Below are 18,859 nucleotides of genomic sequence, written 5' to 3' on the forward strand. Positions count from 1 at the left end.
GGTCTGTTTATTGCTGCTGTTGCCATTTCAATAAGCCTTCTAATAGGAAGGCATTTTTACATTGCCTAATGTTTATTTAACAAAGTTGTATTAGATAAGTATTTTAAAATAAGTTCAGAACTTTTAGAACATAAGAAAGTTTACAAACGAGAGGAGGCCATTCGACCCATCGTGCTCGTTTGGTGTCCATTAATATCTAAGTGATCCAAGGATCCTATCCAGTCTATTTTAAAATGTTCCAAAATTTTCAGCTTCTACCACATCGCGGGGGAGTTTGTTCCAGATTGTGATGACTCTCTGTGTGAAGAAGTGTCTACTGTTTTCCATTTTGAATGTCTTGAAGCCCAATTCCATTTGTGTCCCTGGGTCCGTGTGTCTCTGCTGATCTGGAAAAGCTCCTCTGGTTTGAAGTGGTCGATGCCTTTCATGATTTTGAAGACTTGAATCAAGTCCCCACGTAGTCTCCTCTGTTCCAGGGTGAAAAGGTTCAGGTCCCTCAGTCTCTCAGTAGGACATTCCCTTCAGACCTGGAATAAGTCTGGTTGCTCTCCTCTGAACTGCCTCTAGAGCAGCGATATCTTTCTTGAAGTGTGGAGCCCAGAACTGTACACAGTATCCAGATGAGCTCTAACTAGTGCATTGTACAGTCTGAACATTACATCCCTTGTTTTAAATTCTACACTTTTGACAATATACCCTAACATCCTGTTTGCTTTTTTATTGCTTCCCCACATTGTTTGGATGGAGAAAATGAGGAGTCCACGTAGACTCCTAGGTCTTTCTCATGCGTTACTTCATCTAGATCTGTACCTCCCATAGTGTAATTATAGTGGACATTTCTGGTACCTGCATTTAATACCTTGCACTTGTCCACATTGAATTTCATCTGCCAAGTGTCGGCCCACAACTGAATATTATCCAAGTCCCTTTGGATAACCTGTGCTGCCAAGATTGTATCTGCTGAGCCACCTATTTTAGTATCATCTGCAAATTTAACAGGTTTGCTAACTATCCCAGAGTCCAGATCATTAATATAGATTAGAAAAAAGCAAAGGCCCTAGTACTGATCCCTGTGAAACTCCACTAACAACCTCACTCCAGTTAGAAGCAATTCCTCTAATCGACACCCTCTGTTTCCTATACATCAACCAGTTCATAATCCATCTACTTACATTACCCTGAATGCCTACAGCTTCCAATTTGAGGATCAATCTTTGGTGTGGAACCTTATCAAAAGCTTTTTGAAAATCTAAGTATATCATATCATATGCTTTCACATGATCTACAGCTGCAGTTGCATGTAAAAAAAAAAGACATGATCTGCCTCATCTAAACCCAAGAATATGGTTTTCATTAAGATGCTCCTCTATTTTCTGTCTAATAATTTTTTCCAACATTTTACAGGTGATGCAGGTGAAACTGATTGGTCTGTAATTTCCTGGCTCAGTTTTGTCCCCTTTCTTGTGGATTGGTATGACATTTGCTGTCTTCCAGTCAGTTGGCACATCCCCTGTTCTTAGTGTCATTTGGAATAATCGAGTTAGCGGCCTATAAATAATTTCCCTCATTTCTTTAAGTACTGTTGGAAATATCCCATCATGTAGCTTGATCTGTCTTAGGGTTTGACTGGACTGATTGTTAACCTGTGGCATGTTCTCTATTTTTTCTTTTGTGAAAACCTCTGTGAAATACTCATTTAGGACATTTGCCACATCTTGTTCATTTTCCACAATACAATTTTTGCGCTTTATGTGTTTCACTTCCTTCTGTATTGACCTCTTGCTGTTGTAGTATTGAAAAAAGCTCTTTGAGTTTGCATTAGTTTTAGTTCCAAGAGCTATATTTCTTTCTATTTCCCTATTTGCTTTCCTAATCCCTTTCTTAAGATCTCTTTGCAGTTTAACATATTCTTTGTATTTTGTTTCGTCTGTATCCCTTTTGTATGCGCTATACAACATTTTCTTCTACAACATCGTATTCACATGCTAGCACTGTGGCTTCCAAGTCTAACATCTTGTTCCTTATACTCCTGGCATTGAGGTATAAACATTTCAGGACTTTCCTAGTAGCAGTTTCCCTTGGTTTTCTTTCCTTAGAGGAACATCTCCCATTGTCAGAGCTCCCTGCCCCCCTGGTTCCTAGTTTAAATGATTCTCAATTTCACTGCACATATGCTCTCCCAATGCATTAGACCCCCTTCTGTTTAGATGTAGACCGTCCGGTTTGTACAGGTCCCTTCTATCCCAGAAGAAAGACCAATGCTCCATAAACCTAAACCCCTCTTCCCTACACCAAGCTTTCAACCACGTGTTAAACTTTCTAATCTCTGCCTGTCTCCCTGGCCTGGCACATGGTACCGGAAGTATTTCAGAGAAAACTGCCATGGAGGTTCTACTCTTTAGTTTTGTTCCTAACTCTTTAAATTTGTCTTGCAGAACCTCTGTCCTACCTTTTCCTATGTCATTGGTTCCAATGTGGACCATGACCAGTGGATTACCCCCAGCTTTGGCCAGTAGCCCATCTACTAGTTTAGGGAGATCTGCAACCTGAGCACCAGGCAGGCAAGATACCATGCGGGTCTCCTTGTCACTAGAACACACTGTGTGATCTACACCTCTAAGAATTGAGTCTCCTACTATAACTACCTCCTTCTTCTGAGGGGGAGTGGGCACCATGGTGCTCTGGTGCTCAACTGCCCCCCCATCACCCTCTGAGCTGTCACTGTCCAACTCGGTGTCCAGCAGTTGGAACCTGTTGGGCAATTCAAGCTCTTGGGGTGTCTCTAGGGGTTGTGCACACCCTTTTCTGCGGTTACGACCTATTGTAACCCAGCAGTTCTCTACGCTGTCCTGCTCTAAGGTCTCAACTCTCCTAGGTTTTGGCGTGCACACCATCTCTCTCATGGGCTGATTGACCAATTCTTCTATATCCCTAATACAGCACAGATCAACAAGCTGACCCTCAAGATCACAAACCTTGATCTCTAGGATTTCAACCTGCCGACAACGTTCACAAATGAAGCCTTCTTGGATGAGTTCATCCAGGAAGGCAATCATTCTGCAAACCTGACACTGTAGTGGCCAAATTCTTCTAAATGTTACTTTTTTTTTTGTTTGTTTCTTTATACTTCTCTTGGTTCCTGCTGCTAGTCAACTGCCTAACTTTTGTCAGCGAGAAACAGCTCAGCTCTTTCTCAACAGCTGCTTTAAGTAGCTTTTGTCTACCTGCCCCCAATTCACACCTAACTGGCCCCACCTGGCTCCTCCTGCAACAGAATTCCTGCAAGTCCTAGACAGCAACTCCCTTCTACAACCTGTTTACTTTCACCAACTCAGCAGCTGAACTGAATTGACTTCAATTTAGGCAAACTACAGACAATGCTAACGTCAATTTAAGGCAAACTTAAAACAAAATGAGCAATGCTAAGACTATTCTGAAACTAGTCAAACAACAATATGGCTACCTCTCACCTGTACTCTCCTGTCTCTCTCTGTGGCAACTTGTAAATACTTTACTTTCCAAGGGGCACAGTCTCTTACAGTCACTGGAATGTTTGGGCCCCCCCGGTTTCAAATAGGGATATGCATGACAAATATTTTGACTATTATCGAAAGTTCTGAACTTCATTTAAAAATACTTATCTAACATAACTTTGTTAAATAAACATTAGGCAATGTAAAAATACCTTCCTATTATACCTTCGTAACACCAGCTCTCAGCTCATGCTTTTGAGTGAGAGCTGCTTTGCCAAAGCAAAGCACATAACAATCTTTTATGTTAATTATTAATAAAAATATTTCGTCTTCATTCTGAAACTGGCGGGGCAAATTGTGGGCCACCACAGTTTAGTTAATTAATGGGAACCACTCTGATGGCACTATTAAAGTTAGAAAAGCACAAATCTGTACTTTTGCAATACAAAAGTAAATATCTCTAAGTGAATTTCTCCTGCATATTCATTCTTATTTGTTACTAAATGTTTGAATCAAATACAGTGAGGGAAAAAAGTATTTGATCCCCTGCTGATTTTGTACGTTTGCCCACCGACAAAGAAATGATCAGTCTATAATTTTAATGGTAGATGTATTTTAACAGTGAGAGACAGAATAACAGCAAAAAAATCCAGAAAAATGCATATACTCCGATGGTTCAGGGAGGTTACGGAAACATTAGCCACTCAGCAGCGTATTATAAACAGCATGTGGCTACCATCAGCAGAGGATGCCCCACTTCCCCCTCAGCTACCACCACCACCGGAAGAGACACTGTCCCACGTGGCTTTGCGCCCTGATATCTCGGATTCACCATCCTACACTGGAGATACCAATGTGGTGAGTTTGGTGTCTGAGCAATTTACAGGCCCGAGCACAGAGTTCAAGGCCTTGATGAGATGTGCGGCTGAGGCAGTGGAGATTCCATGATTCCCTCCAGAAGAGGTGCCGAAAAATAGTCTCGTAGGAGAGAAAGCCTCTAGACCCTCTTACCCCTACCCCTCTTTGAGAACTATGTGGACATAGTCCAGTCCACTTGGAGCCGGCCAGCATCTGCTCCTGTGACTTCCAGGCAGGCAGACACTATGTACGCAACGGTGGGGGAGGACCAGAAGGGCCTGGGATCCTTTCCACATATAGGAGACTCAGTGACCAGACTGGTGCAGGCTAATGCCTTGTTAGGCAAGGATCCACTTTCACCTAACAAGCAATGTAGGACCATGGATGCTATGCTCGAAAAAGCATACTCTGCCGAGACTTCAGTGGTCCAAGCGGCCAATGCACAGGCCATCCTAGTCTTCTACATGGGACAGCTAGCGGGATGTATGAGGGAGCATCACTCTTCGGGAGACGCAGAGGAGCTGGAGCTTGTGTCCGCATAAATGACGGACTTACTACGTGAAGGGTCGAAGGCCATGGAGAGGTCCCTCACAACCATGGTAGCAGCCAGATGCCATCTTTGGCTTACGCAGACTAAGCTCCAGGACAAGGAGAAGACGGTGCTTCTCGATGCTCCCATCACCCCAGGCCAGACGTTTGGTGAAACGGTGGACCTCTCCATTGAACGGTCGGCTAAGGCAAAGGAGACAGCTTCCAAATATGTGGATCTCCAGCAGGCTAGGAGGTAGCCACAACAGTGCCAATATGTCACGTGACTGCAATGAGTCTCGCAGTTCACATAGAGAAAAGCTCCCTCGAACCCGCACAGAGGGTGGCCTTCTTGGGAATGAGGCTTGACTATCGGGACATGCTTGCCTACCTATCCAAAGCCAGAATCAAGTCATTGGAGAAATGCCTCACATCATTCAGAAGGGCATCGACTCTCCAACTAGTCAAATTTCTAAAACTCTTGGGGCTGATGGCGGCCACCTTGAATATTCTCCCCCTGGGCCTTATGCACATGCGCCCATAAAAACACTGGGTAACCGCCCACAGCCACAAACTGCACCCAGCGAGAGACAAACACCACCCACTGACAGTGACCTCAACATGCTGGCAGACAGTGTCCTGGTGAAGAAATCAAAGCAATCTGCGCCTCAGCTCCCCCTTGGATGCCCACACAGACGGGAAGTTATCACCACAGGTGTCTCCGGCACAGGATGGGGCGCTGTCTGGAATGGGATGGGAGTCAAGGGAGTGTGGAGCGGTCTCTGGTCAGCTGCACACATCAACGTACAGGAGCTGCAAGCAGTGCGGCTGGCGCTGCACCACTTTCGATGATCTGGCAGATGGCGGACGGACAACACGTTGGTGGTGGCCTACAACAACCACCAGGGAGGCCTACGCTCCCCCAGACATTGTGTGGCATGCAGACTTCTCCTGTGGGCACAAGACAATCTCCACTCAATACGGGCAATCCACCTATCAGGCGTGCCCAACACAGCAGCGGATATTCTTTCCAGGGGAGAGAGTGGAGACTGAATCCTGGAGCAGTGGTGGAGCAGATCTGGGAAAGGATGGGATGAGCTCGGGTTGACCTCTTTGCTACACAGGGAACGGCCCACTGTCCTCTGTACGGTAGACGGTCCCCTGGGCGTGGATGCCTTTGCTCACCCATGGCCGCAGGAACTGCTGTACGCCTTGCCCCCACTGCCACTTCTTCCACTGACACTGCAGAGGATTCACCAGGACATAGCTCAAGTTCTCCTGATTGCCCCCTGGTGGCCGAGACAATTGTGGTTCGCAACGCTGTCACAGATAATCAGCGCGGATTATAAGGTCAGAAGGCTCTTCCCATTCGGTAATGGCTGTCTTTCTTTTTCAGGGAACTGGGGATATGATAATAACCTATTATTAGCCTACTCAAAATGGCTGTTCACAACATAAAACCACACCTCAGCACACAGAGTGCAGAATAAATCATTACACTGATTGACTCCAAACAGAACAATAAAGATGGCTATTAAGATATTACAATGACTACACTTGACCCTATCTATCTAGCCAATACCAGCTTCACATAGCAAAGTCTAAAACTCAGCAGCACATTTAAAACAAATAAAACAAGGCTTGGCTACAACTGTGCTAGTACTGCTCTCTGCTAAAGGCTCAGCACTTGCATCTGCAATTTTATTTTTCTTGTTGATGTTGTTGATGCTTTCCTCACAATTAGTAGTGTTTTTTGTCTTTTTAGTAGAACTGTTAAGAAAAAAAATCTGCCTGTTTTCCATTTTGCAGCCAACTGATTGTGAGCGCTAGCTTTGCTCTTGTGCTCTCATGCCAGCAACCATGGTGTTGATTTGCTGTTGTTAAACTCAAAAGGCTACCCTTGTCTTCCCTCAACAAATCACAGTAAACTATTATTTTGCCTGCCCTTTTCCCTGCCGTTTCAACCAATTACACCAGTCTCAGGGTTAGTGATGTATTCATAAAATTCGTATATATATATTGCGATCCTCATCACTGTGGTAAGCACCAGTAGGGGGTGCTGCAGAATCCTAATTCCCCCTCCTTCCTATGCCTGTGATTGTATTTAAAAAGAATGTGATATATTGTAACAATTATTAGTCACCCTGGATAAGGGTGTTGCATCTACACAGAAACAAGACCTGACAAAATACATGACTGTATTTGCTGTGAAAAAAACTATTAATCTGGACATGGATTTTAAACACATAAAGGAAAGCTAAGGTATAAGTGGTTGTAGCTTTTATTACTAGATATGCTAAATGTTTTATTATTGCTGTTTTTGGAGAACGGGCTCAACCTGATTTTGTCAGGTCTTATTAACCTGATCAGGCTGTTTATACAGACTTAAGGGAACCCTCCAGGAGGCTCAAACATTTAATCAAGCCTATGAACACTTGTCATACAAAAATGACTACAAAAGATTTAGAAGTGAGTAGTGTATGGAAAACGACTCTTCTAAATCTTTTGTAGTCATTTTTGTATTACTTTAGTATAAATACATGTTAATTTGGATTCATATGTTTTTTTTTTCTGTCTTTATGTGAACGAAAAGACACCAATGCGCCCGTTTTCTCATTGGAAACAGATACATTTCAAAATATCACTGTTCTGGTCACAAAAGCAAAGTTTGTGGGGAATAATAGCCATTTTCTATACTTTTGAGGCATAAGCAATTAGGAAATAACACTTACTACCCAGGAACAAAAAATTTGTTACATAGTGTAATCATCGAGTACTGTGGATATGATACAATAGTGTATTGTATAAGCTGCTAATGGTTAGATTTTAGATTTATGAAAGAGCTTTTGCAAGCTTTTATACATTAATATATTTTACCAGTATTGTTCTAGTATACTGTATGGAATGCTGAGATTAATCTATGACAGACTAGGGACCATTGATGGAAAGTCCATTGACTAAATTGATTACAATGCTTCTTGTTCATTAAAGAAACACATACATAACATTTAAATAAAAGTGTTCCTTTCAGAAGAATTATATTTTTGTAAGGAAACTAATTGAAATGCAAGCATAATACCAAACTTCTCTTTTGTGAATGAATTAGATTTTTGAGAGCTTTTAAATATATTATCATCATGTGGGCTTTTGTTACAATTCTAAGTGCTCCTTTGACCGACTTCCAGGGCTGCGTGTGTTACTCCCCCAGCTGTAGCTGGACAGAGCAACCACCAGAGGCCAATCCCACAATGGTGTAATCCTGAAATTAATCATAAAACATTGTTCAGGTTACATTGGGTGGTTTTCTGATAACTCGCAGTTATGATTAAAACACATTAACAAACATTTGGATTATATTTATTTGTTTATTTATGTATGTATTTATTGAATTAAACCAAAATGTTTATGTATTTAGTTTAATAATCCCTTAGTTGCATAGGCCAACAACTCCATAAGGATGCAGACAAAACACAGTTTAACAAACATTGATCAAATAATTCTGCTTTTGATCACTTTGTTTTTGGGTCAAGAAGTCATTCTGTATCCAGGACAGAGGTCAGCCTTGCCGATGCTTCTGTAGTTTTATATATGAAAAGATAAGCACGCTGTCTGCTAAGTCAATGGAAAGTTATCTGTTTTGGAGTAAATGAGTAATGCAGTCTGATTGTATTTTGGGACTTTACTCGCAGTCTGTTGTAACACTGGTATATCCAGTAATGGGATTTGTGTGAAAGGTTTGTTGGTTCACTAGATAGCAGAGAACATCCACACTTATCAAAAGCAAGGCAAAAACATGAACTATACAACACCCTGGTATTAACTTGCAAACCAGGGCTACGACACATGAAATGTGAAAGTGCTACTCAATGTACATTACGGTTTTTATAAGTCTGACACAAAAAATAACGAAATATTGAATTGCAGATGACTCATCTAAACATATTTTTAGCGAGGAAGATGTTTACACAACCCATTCATATAAGCTGTTGTCTGTGAGCTGTGTATAAAAAAAGTGAATATCCTCCCAGTTACACCAATATTTGTCAAGTCACTTTGATAAACATTACATGACACTGACTATTAGCCTATTTGGAATATGTAGGGGACTTTTTCCCAGTGTGCAGAACAGCTGTCACGTGGCATGAAACCGAGACATTGCTGGTGTACAGTCATTAATGATTCCACATGCTACACACGTAAGGATTGTTTTTGTCAGGGGCAGATATATATCCCATGGCTTCAATCTAATTGCAGTGGACAGCTATTTCAGTGTCTCCCCTCATCTAGACCCACTGATTGGCCCCAAAGCCTTCTCATTCCTAATTATGTAAGGGACACTTCTGACCTGGTAATTGGACAATCCCTGTGGTGAAAGGAACTGCCCGCTTTCGGGGTTTGCTTTTTTGACAGTGTGTGTGGATAGAGAGTGATATTTCATGAGTTTCTGATAATGTTTATTTGTTTCAGAAATGGATGTTTGGCTGTCTGAAAAAGGAAAAAATTGAGGATACCTTGCCTTCAAGCATGTTGCAATGTTTGAGTGGACTCCAAAACGTTATCTCATGCCACTGTCTTACCAATGCCTTTATATCTTAAGAGGGTAATAGATTCTGGGGATAAACCAGTCATATTTATACAACATTGACATTCCCACTAGATCTCAATCAATAGGATCTACGTTCCGTAATGGTTTTATTTTTGTTTTTGCTTTGTTCTCATTGGAATGTATTTTAAATAGTGGCACTAGACTACACTCTCCAGTATTGATTTCTCTTCAACATGAAGGTACTATGAACATGACCACAGTAAAGAATAACATTCATGATTGCATAAGACTCGCTTTATTGAAGCATCATCATAACACAGCCACACAGCATAAAATTGGAAGAATCATCAGAATGTACAGTACAAACAGATCAAATGTGCAGGGAAAGGAAAGACAAAAGCAAGAAATGCACTAGAGTAAACTTGTGGCGTCAATAGTGCCTGACTCTACAAGGCTTTACAAATAGCAGAATTAACTGTTGAATTAAACCTGTTGATATTATAATCTATAAAGGAAATCACCATGAACTTATCAACTGAACCTAAATTGACCAACAACCCACACACACATGTGTGTATATATACAGCTCTGGACCACTCCAAGTTCAGAAATCAATGTTAAGTGGCCTCTTAATTTTTTCCAGAGCTGTATGTGTGTGTGTGTATATATATATATATATATATATATATATATATATATATATACAGACGCCTTTAGAGAGATTGTGGAGAGACTTGACCCTCCACAGTCTCTCTAAAGGATATGAGGATATGAGGTTTGTTGGACCTTTCCAGCTGGGATGAATTGGGAGACAAATACGTTTTTAAATAGACATTACCTGGTCACACTTGTACAAAAGCAGGAAAGCACAAAGGTGCTGAGGAATATAAGGCATAGGTGGACTGCCCCCCAACCTCACTTTGCCAACATACTCCCCCTGGAAAACACTTTGCCTACATCTCCCCCCGCCCCGGACCGCACCTCACTGCCCCGCCCGACGCAGATCCCCCAACCCCCGCTCTCCTCAGTGTGGGTAATAGTCCAGTGCCGTTTTTTGGTCCCAAAATCTTATCACACTATTCTTAAGATTACTTAACTAAGCTATAACATACACTGCCTGTCTAGTGTTTATAAAAGAATGTCCTTAGAAGCTAATATTTACACTGGAAAGTCGGTCGTCATAACACAGTTGCAAAAATGATTTCCATAAAATCTGCCTTTTGTACCTCTCACATGGAGACATCTTAGTGATGTTTAAGTACTTCATAAATCATGTTTTGTATAGTTTTTCTTTTTTCTCCCTATTTATTACCCTCACCTGGCCCATCATTTATGTATGTATTTTAAATAAAGAGGTGCTATTGAAAACAAATGGCCACCGAATGCCAAAGCCAGGGAGTAGTGTGGTAAATGACTGCCCTCATCATGTAATTAATCAATACTTTTGTGTTTAGATCTGAAAAGTTGCCAAAGAGTAATGTCTGTAGAGAACCCAGGATATATGAGATTTTTATTTTTTGAGTCCCAAGGAAACATTCGAGATTTAAAGGCTTCTTTTAAAGGAAAGGCTTTTGATACAATTGCATCTTTTAACAGTAGGAATGAAAATGTAAGTTTCAAAGAACTACTGACTTCTCAGTGCCTTATTAATCCCTCCAGTCTCCCACACCCAGAGTATTGCACAACCCTTCTAAACAGCCCTGTGCTTAGTTATTCTGATAAATCTCCACAAAATTAATATCAATCTGTTACCTTTTTGAAGCTCAAATTACCAAAGAAACATGCTGATTTTTGTTGTTGTTGCTGTGCTTTCGTCACGTGTGACCAACAGACCCACAAAATGTATTTCTGGCTGTTTTCCAGCATCATCGATTTGTAATGCAATATAACCTTGAAAACTTGCTGAGGAAGAACTGTTTTCCTGGAAAGTGGGGCACGGGAAATCTCTGATAGGGTTGTTTTTCATTGTGCTGTAGTTAATGCATTTTACTGTATGAACATTTAGAACAGGCTTGTTTATATGTGTCTTGTAGATAAAATCTCAATCTCTCTATCTGCTTTAATTAACATCCAGCTAAACATCATTTTTAATAATGTTTCAATGACTTCAGAATCACCATGTATGGACACAATAAGGCGGAAGTGGAATTTGATCTGAGTGTGGCTCCAATAATTTAAGAATATCTGCCTTCCAAAACATAACTGAATGTCCTCAGAATATTATGTGAAGGTGAATGCCTTGTCCAGACAGCAGTTTGACTTTTCAATGACTTTGACATTACATTTTGTGACATTGCACACCGATAACAATCCTTGTTTTGGGCCAATGTTTTGTTTTTTACTTGTTTTGTTTTAAATAAATTAGTAACCATATAAGGGCCAGGCTGTTAATCAACTAGACACTTGTATTTGTGTTGGTAAACTTAACTATTCACAGTAAATCATTGTATCCATTGTAAATCAGCAATTTCTGGGTAGATGTTGGCTACAAATGCCTTTTCTTGGTTACACAGTTAATACGCTCTGTAATAATTTAATCCCACTGCGATCAACATGCCATCTTCTGTTGGTTTACTGTTCTGCATAGTCAAACTCATCTGTGTTAATTTCCCAACCTAATTCCCATCAGTCAACACAAGGTATATTTGTGAAATACTTTAACTTAATCGGATTGTTCTTGGGAATACAATCAGTGCGCCTTGAGGGAACTGAATCTTTTCACGTGGGGACTTGATTCAAGTCTTCAAAATCATGAAGGGCATTAACTACATCAAACCAGAGGAGCTTTTCCAGATCAGCAGGGACACAAGGACCCAGGGACACAAATCGAAATTGAGCTTCAAGGCATTCAAGACAGAAAACAGGACAATTCTTCACACAGAGAGTTGTCACACCATGTATATTGCAGCATCAGATAGACAAATAGTTGATTTTGTTTTAGGTTTTGTTTTTTGTTTGTCTGCGTCTGCCATTTATGTTTTTCTTAGCCACTGAGTACTTGGCAGATCCAAGCCCCATCCAGCACCGAACATTTGACAGATTTAGTGTTTTTGATGATAATTTTGCTTGATAAAAATATGATGAATTCAAAGAATTCCAGATGTATTGTTTCCACATGGTTGGAGTGGAATGCAAAGTTGCTTTTCTAACCATCTGCTTGCATTTAATTGTAAATACAAGAGAAAGTTGTTCAATGCAAATCATTACCCTCTGGTTTAATTTTCATTTGGCAGATTCCCATTGCATGTGTCTCTCTCTTATCGTGACATTCGTAATCTGGTCACAAGACAAATAAATAGTGGATTATTAACCTTTTAACCTTACACAAGTGTGAAAATAAATTAACTAGCACTCAGTTTGGTTTTGGTGTCTGTTGACAGCAATGTTTAATTTTATATTTTGCCAGTTTATTTGTTTCTATTCCATGCTGTATTTTTCTGCTTAACAGCCCCCTTGGGGTACTTTTCTGGTGACTTACATTAACACGTTGGTCACAAACAGAGTTTGCAACATTAGCCAGTGTGCCTGTGGCTCTTTCTGATTGCAGTGGGCTGGAAGGAGACAGGGTCCTGACGGGTTGCCAATGTTGTGCCCACCTCAGCTCGGCCGGCCCAATGATGTTGCTGCCCTGATGCCACAGTGTTTTCTCTGGCATGAGGCTCAGCAATGTGGGGTGCTTCTGCCACTCTCTTCCTCACCATCTCAGTCCTCTGCAGAACTGAGGTAATTTTATTTAGGGTTTTTTATTTTCTATGCTTGAGTTGTTTTTGAATGAAATTAGTAGCTTAGTTAGTCCAAACATATCCCTAAACTGTAACCCTTTAATCAATCTATTTAGCGATCTTTAATCAATATTTAATATAGCACTCTAGTTAATTGTTCACTGAGCATTTTGCAGGTGATTATGTACGATATCAATAATTAAACAATTCCCAAAGTAAAAGCTAGTGAAGTAATCACTAAAATGGCAAGTTCAGTGGTGTAGTTGAGGGCACACACAGGCATGCCCATGTAATTTGAAGGGAGCCTTGTGTATGCCCACATAACTTTGCGTATACCCACAAACATTTAATGTATACCCTCCTATAATTCCTAAAAATGGACAAACCACCAGATGCCCCTCCAGGGATATTTTGGTATTTCAGTATACCCACTACTTCAGTCACCACTGCAGCATTGATTTAAAGACAGTAATATTGAAGGAACTGATATACTTTTTGGTTGATTTTTTCATTCACAGCTTGCATCGGGGAAGACTGCCAAAGAAACTGTGGAGGAATGGACTAACTACAAGAATGACTGTCTTGTGAAGATGAAGACCGACCCTTACCCTACAGGTACCCCTGCAAGCAGCGACTCCCAAATAATCGCACAATGCTCTTCTCTAGTGTAATAGCTTCCAACATAGTAACAAAATCTATACATTTCCATGTGAATGGAGAGAAGAGTTTATACTTTGTGACGATCATCCATTTTCCTTACACAGGGCAGGAATGTGCTGAGATTTTCGCCCTGGATAAGGGTGTCTGCTACAAAATAAATAATAATAATAATAAGTCCTGTCTCTGCAAAATGTAGCTAAATTGGGTTCATTGCCATCTGATAATCTAATAATCTTTAAATCAGAGGATGTTGCTGTTTCAGAGCTTGAATAATTAAACCACTAGGAATTTCATAAACCAGCAGTACTTTCCTGAAGGGCAAAGTAACTTGTCAAATGGAAGTTTTGAGCAGGTCCTCTTGTCAGTTTGCCCTCATCTGCCAAATTTATCTTTTTTTTGTCTTAAGGGGACACACTAGAGCAGGGATTCCCAACGTCTGGTGATGGAGGGCCAGTTTCCTGAGGTTGCATGGGATGGGGGGGCCACAGTAGAAAATGAACCACCAATTTTATTTCCTATACATTTCTGTTAGGGAACATTTATTAACTTTAATTGTTGTTTTATTATTTTCCCCCCAAATAACAGGCAATTTGTAACAGAAAATTGTCATGAAGTGTAAAAATGTAGAAAAGCTTCAGAAAAGGTTTTGGTTGGCTTTGGAGGGCCGCACCAAACATCCTCGAGGGCCACATATGGTCCCTGGGCCACACTTTGGGAACCCCTGAACTAGTGTGTATCACATCAATTTGTGACTAGCATGACAGTGTAATAGGCTAAATTATGTTTTGCTGCTTAAAGGTAAATCTCCAAGTTTTCCCTTCAAATATGACTTTCTATAAGTTATACTTGAAGTACATGCTGTGTGCACCAGGGAAATTATTTTGCATGGACTTTGGAAGAGATTTTACTAATTGTAATCAGTCTTCAACCAAAATGACTGTATAATGCTCCTGTAGTCTGTGGTTAATCCATGTGTTAAAGCCATTGTGGTAAATAAACTGTTAGAGTTGTTTTCCCAGAGTGATTTATTGTTCCCGAAATTGATTTGTACAGGCCAAATTATATTACATGTGCGGTTCAGTTTGTAACACTTCATTGAAATGTTTTAAATGTGTGCTTATTTAAAAAAAAAGATTGGAAGTGAAATGGCCAAAATTAAAAACAGAAGGTGGAAAGAGGTGCACTGAGTGAATAAGTTTCTTTGTACGTTGAATGTTTCTTAAGGGGAACCAGGAGATTGTGGTTTTCCACCTACACATGGTCTCAGAGAATAATGTGAACCTCTATTAGAAAAACATATGCAAATATCTGCTTACTTTAAAACTTTCCTAGTACATCACAACATGTATATACAGCAATCATTATTTTAAGATAAGATCCAGATTTGATGGATGCTTTTTTTGCCCTCAAGAAGTGAAATCTGAAAAGTTTTTAAATACTTTACTGAAGAGTTGGTGGTCTCTGCCTTTTATCTCTGCAGGTCTGCACTGTAATCGTATGTTTGATATGTATGCTTGCTGGACAGATGGTGTGCCCAATACAACAGTCAAAGTGCCCTGTCCATGGTATCTCCCATGGTATGATAAAGGTATGGCATACTGCATCTTGCAATCCTGTCGGGAATGGTCTTTCTTTCATAAGTGCTATTCTCCTGCAGTGCCTGAATTCTGTAGTTCAGTTTTCCAATACATGCATGACAAAGTGAAGTATCTTACTTACAAGCATGTTAACCCTCACAGTAAAGCAAGAATCCATATCAGAGGAAAAATTGTCTGCATCGTAATGCTTGCCATTTCATGTTTCTGTTCCATATTTCTGCTTGCAGTCAAGGATGGCTTTGTGTTACGCGAGTGTGGGGTGGATGGAGAGTGGGTCAACAACAACACCAGTCTAACCTGGAGAGACCATTCCCAGTGTGACTCAGATGACAGCCAGCGGAAAGCTCAGGTATATTGCTTTGGATTGTGTGTGGAGTTGTAAGGAAATTGAATCCGTATAATAATAACAATCCTAGCCAACACCAAAATTGAACTCTCTACATCTTAGTTAATTCAGCAGAAAAAAATACCAAACCTTATCTGACATTTCCCAGGACATCTAAACCCAAGCCCAATAAGTGTCCATCTTTCAATGTGTGTTGCTTGTAATTTGTGATCAGGAGTTTGAGTAGCCCTACAATAGTGCAATATCAGGGTGGGTTTAAAAGCAAGTGATGAAATAATTGGTGGTTAGCAAGAGCATTCATCTAAAATGCTGCAGAAACTCTACAAGGCCTACCTCTACAAAGTCACTCAATCTACAAAACCCAGAGATACCAAAAAAATACCTCAGAGGGGTCCAAAGCAAAAATTAAGGGGTTTCACACAAACATCCAACCTGCTGTTTTTCCAGGTTCCCAAGATGTGGTTTCATTAAAGTTTTGGGTCTTGGTTATCCTACATGATGTCCCTGTTTTAACGTTTGCTTCATTAATTATTTTTCTTATGGCTTTGAATTTCTCTTTGCTTTCTTTATCCAGGAGAATCAGATGATGATCTTGGCCTACTTCAGAGTAATGTACACTGTGGGCTATTCACTCTCCCTTGCTGGTCTGACCCTTGCACTCGCCATTCTACTAATCTTCAGGTCCGTTCTTTTGTGTGGGAGTCATTTTGTCTAATAACCCACCACGTAGGATCTGATTAATTGAGTGCTGTGTTCTGTATTAATAAACTGTTTTCATGAAAACTCCAAATGGATAGGGAATTAGTATAAAAGAAACAACAAGCAAGTCAGTGGTTTTTTTTTTGTTTGTTTGTTTTGTTTTTTAATGACCTTGTGATGTGCCATTCCAAAACATTTCTTAGAAAAGTCATATAAAAGATTGTAACATTTTATCAGTAAGTGTCTGGTCTTTGCTGACCCTGAAGACATTGAGGACACAGGGTTGAGTGTTTTTGATCTGATAATAAGAAGTCTGTGTGAAACTGTTTGTATGTTACATCGTTTTTAATGAAAGCTCTATGGGATTTGTCATAGGAAACTGAGATGTACCCGGAACTACATTCATACAAATCTCTTTGCCTCCTTCATTCTCCGCGCCATTTCCATCCTGACACGAGACTCCCTGCTCATGAGGGAGACCAGAAAGTTTCAGGACAACCACAATGTGTACACTCTGCTGAGTGACCAGGTACCAATAATGTAGCCAATCAGATGTAATGGGGCTAGAAATACGTTAAATACACCTTTTATGGTGACATCACTGCCTCTAGACTTGGTAGAGATTTCAAACACCTTGAGTGAAGAGATTGGCCTCTTAGCATAGCAAGTTTGTTGGTCTTTTGCTGCCGTGCATATCAGGTACACAGAGGTGTCTCAATGGATCAATGAGATTGATGTCATTCAGTCACTGAGGCAGTATTGGGATTTTCCAAGTTCGGGGGATAGAATCTCACAATTTTCAAAAAATGTCCCCCCCAAACACAGGCTCTGACTGGGTGTCGTGTGGCCCAGGTTCTAATGCAGTACTGTGTTGGTGCTAATTATTACTGGCTGTTAGTGGAAGGCCTCTATCTGCACAATCTCCTGGTGCTCATGGTCTTCTCTGAGAACAGCTACTTCTATGGATACCTGGTCCTCGGCTGGGGTAAGTATTCCCAAATGGGCAAGGCACAGTGACACAATGATCAGGGGGAGGGGGGCAGAAATGATGATAGATGTGCTTCACTTGTTTAGGGGTCCTGCTTAATTTAAGGTATTTTTTAGCAAACACTTTATGATCTTGGGGGGAAAGGTTTGGTCTTAATCAAATCAGTTTTGATTTGATGTATTCAATGTGAAGGACATGACTGAAAGCTGCAGCCTTCAATGACCAGATTTTGCCCAGCCCTGCTTTAGACTCGAATAGAGCTTCTAATATCAGCCTTTCAGGGTTTTGCCCTGTACAACTGTTTGCCGACAGTGTGTGAACAATGGTCTCCTTCTCAACAGGAACTCCAGTGTTGTTCGTGGCCCCATGGGTTGTTGTCCGATACCTCTATGAAAACAAAAAGTAAGCAGGTGGCTTTGTGATGGACTAATTTCTGTGTTCTGTTGAGTGTGTCCAATAAAATGTGATGTTGAGTGACACTGCTAGTCTAGTCCATAGTCCTGCAGTTAAGTAACAGGCATAGTGTAACACTGTTTGTTCCCTTGTACTTATGTATTACTTACTGTAAGCAGAAAGTACTACAAGCAAGTAATATTTTCTCTGCTTTTTAAGGTGTTGGGAGATCAACGAGAACATGGCTTACTGGTGGATTATTCGTTCGCCTATTTTGCTAGCTATTTTGGTAAGTCTTGCAATATAGCATGTAAACTTGAAACAGACTAGACAGTCCAAGGCCAATTTGGCATCTATCTACACAGGCCACATTACCTGTTAGAAGTAGACATTGCATCCAGAACGGATCTCTCAGAGCAAGCACAGGCAGAACCAAAATAAGACCTTAATTAGTTATGTTCTATGGCAAGCCTAATTATCATTTAGAGATATCTCTAAATCATTTAGAGATATCTACAAACCATTTAGAGATATCTAAATAAGGTGCTTTTTAAATATATCTCTAAATGATTTGAAGATATCTATAAATCATTTAGAGATGTCTGCAAATCATTTCAAGATATCTTCAAATTACTTCCTGTATTTTGGCTGAGATTACCACATCCTGTTTCCTCATTCAGTTACATAGAAATTAATTAACAAGTTAACAGGAAGTGATAATCCTGGGCTACATACAGGACGTGATTTGCAGATATCTCGAAGTGATTTAGAGATATCTCCAAATAAACGGGAAGTAATTAGCAGATATCTAAATGATTTGCAGATATCTCTAAATGATTTCAAGATATCTCTGAATCATTTAAAGATATCTGCAAATAATTTAGAGATATGTCTAAATGTACTTTTAAATTAGATATATTTAAATGATTTGCAGATATGTTTAAATGATTTAGAGATATCTCTAAATAATTGAAGATATCTTTAAATTAATTTAAGATATCTCTAAATGATAATTTGGCATGCCATAATGTTCTGCTATTTATGCCTG

At 40.2% G+C, this 18,859-nt stretch overlaps 1 protein-coding gene across 1 annotated transcript in view; it reads left to right on the plus strand.

The window, feature by feature from the left end:
- The window catches only part of gipr (gastric inhibitory polypeptide receptor), a 55,433-nt gene that overhangs the window by 25,791 nt on the left and 10,783 nt on the right, over positions 1–18,859 (plus strand). The window contains exons 2-10 of the mRNA XM_066703929.1: positions 12,953–13,128; positions 13,646–13,742; positions 15,268–15,375; positions 15,613–15,734; positions 16,306–16,412; positions 16,806–16,959; positions 17,256–17,415; positions 17,760–17,820; positions 18,031–18,100. Of these exons, the coding sequence (XP_066560026.1) occupies positions 13,072–13,128; positions 13,646–13,742; positions 15,268–15,375; positions 15,613–15,734; positions 16,306–16,412; positions 16,806–16,959; positions 17,256–17,415; positions 17,760–17,820; positions 18,031–18,100 (936 nt within the window). The 5' untranslated portion in view covers positions 12,953–13,071. The remainder of the gene's footprint in view (positions 1–12,952; positions 13,129–13,645; positions 13,743–15,267; positions 15,376–15,612; positions 15,735–16,305; positions 16,413–16,805; positions 16,960–17,255; positions 17,416–17,759; positions 17,821–18,030; positions 18,101–18,859) is intronic.

This window comes from Amia ocellicauda, chromosome 5 (assembly GCF_036373705.1).
Source record: "Amia ocellicauda isolate fAmiCal2 chromosome 5, fAmiCal2.hap1, whole genome shotgun sequence".
In the NCBI taxonomy this organism is placed as follows: Eukaryota; Metazoa; Chordata; class Actinopteri; order Amiiformes; family Amiidae; genus Amia; species Amia ocellicauda.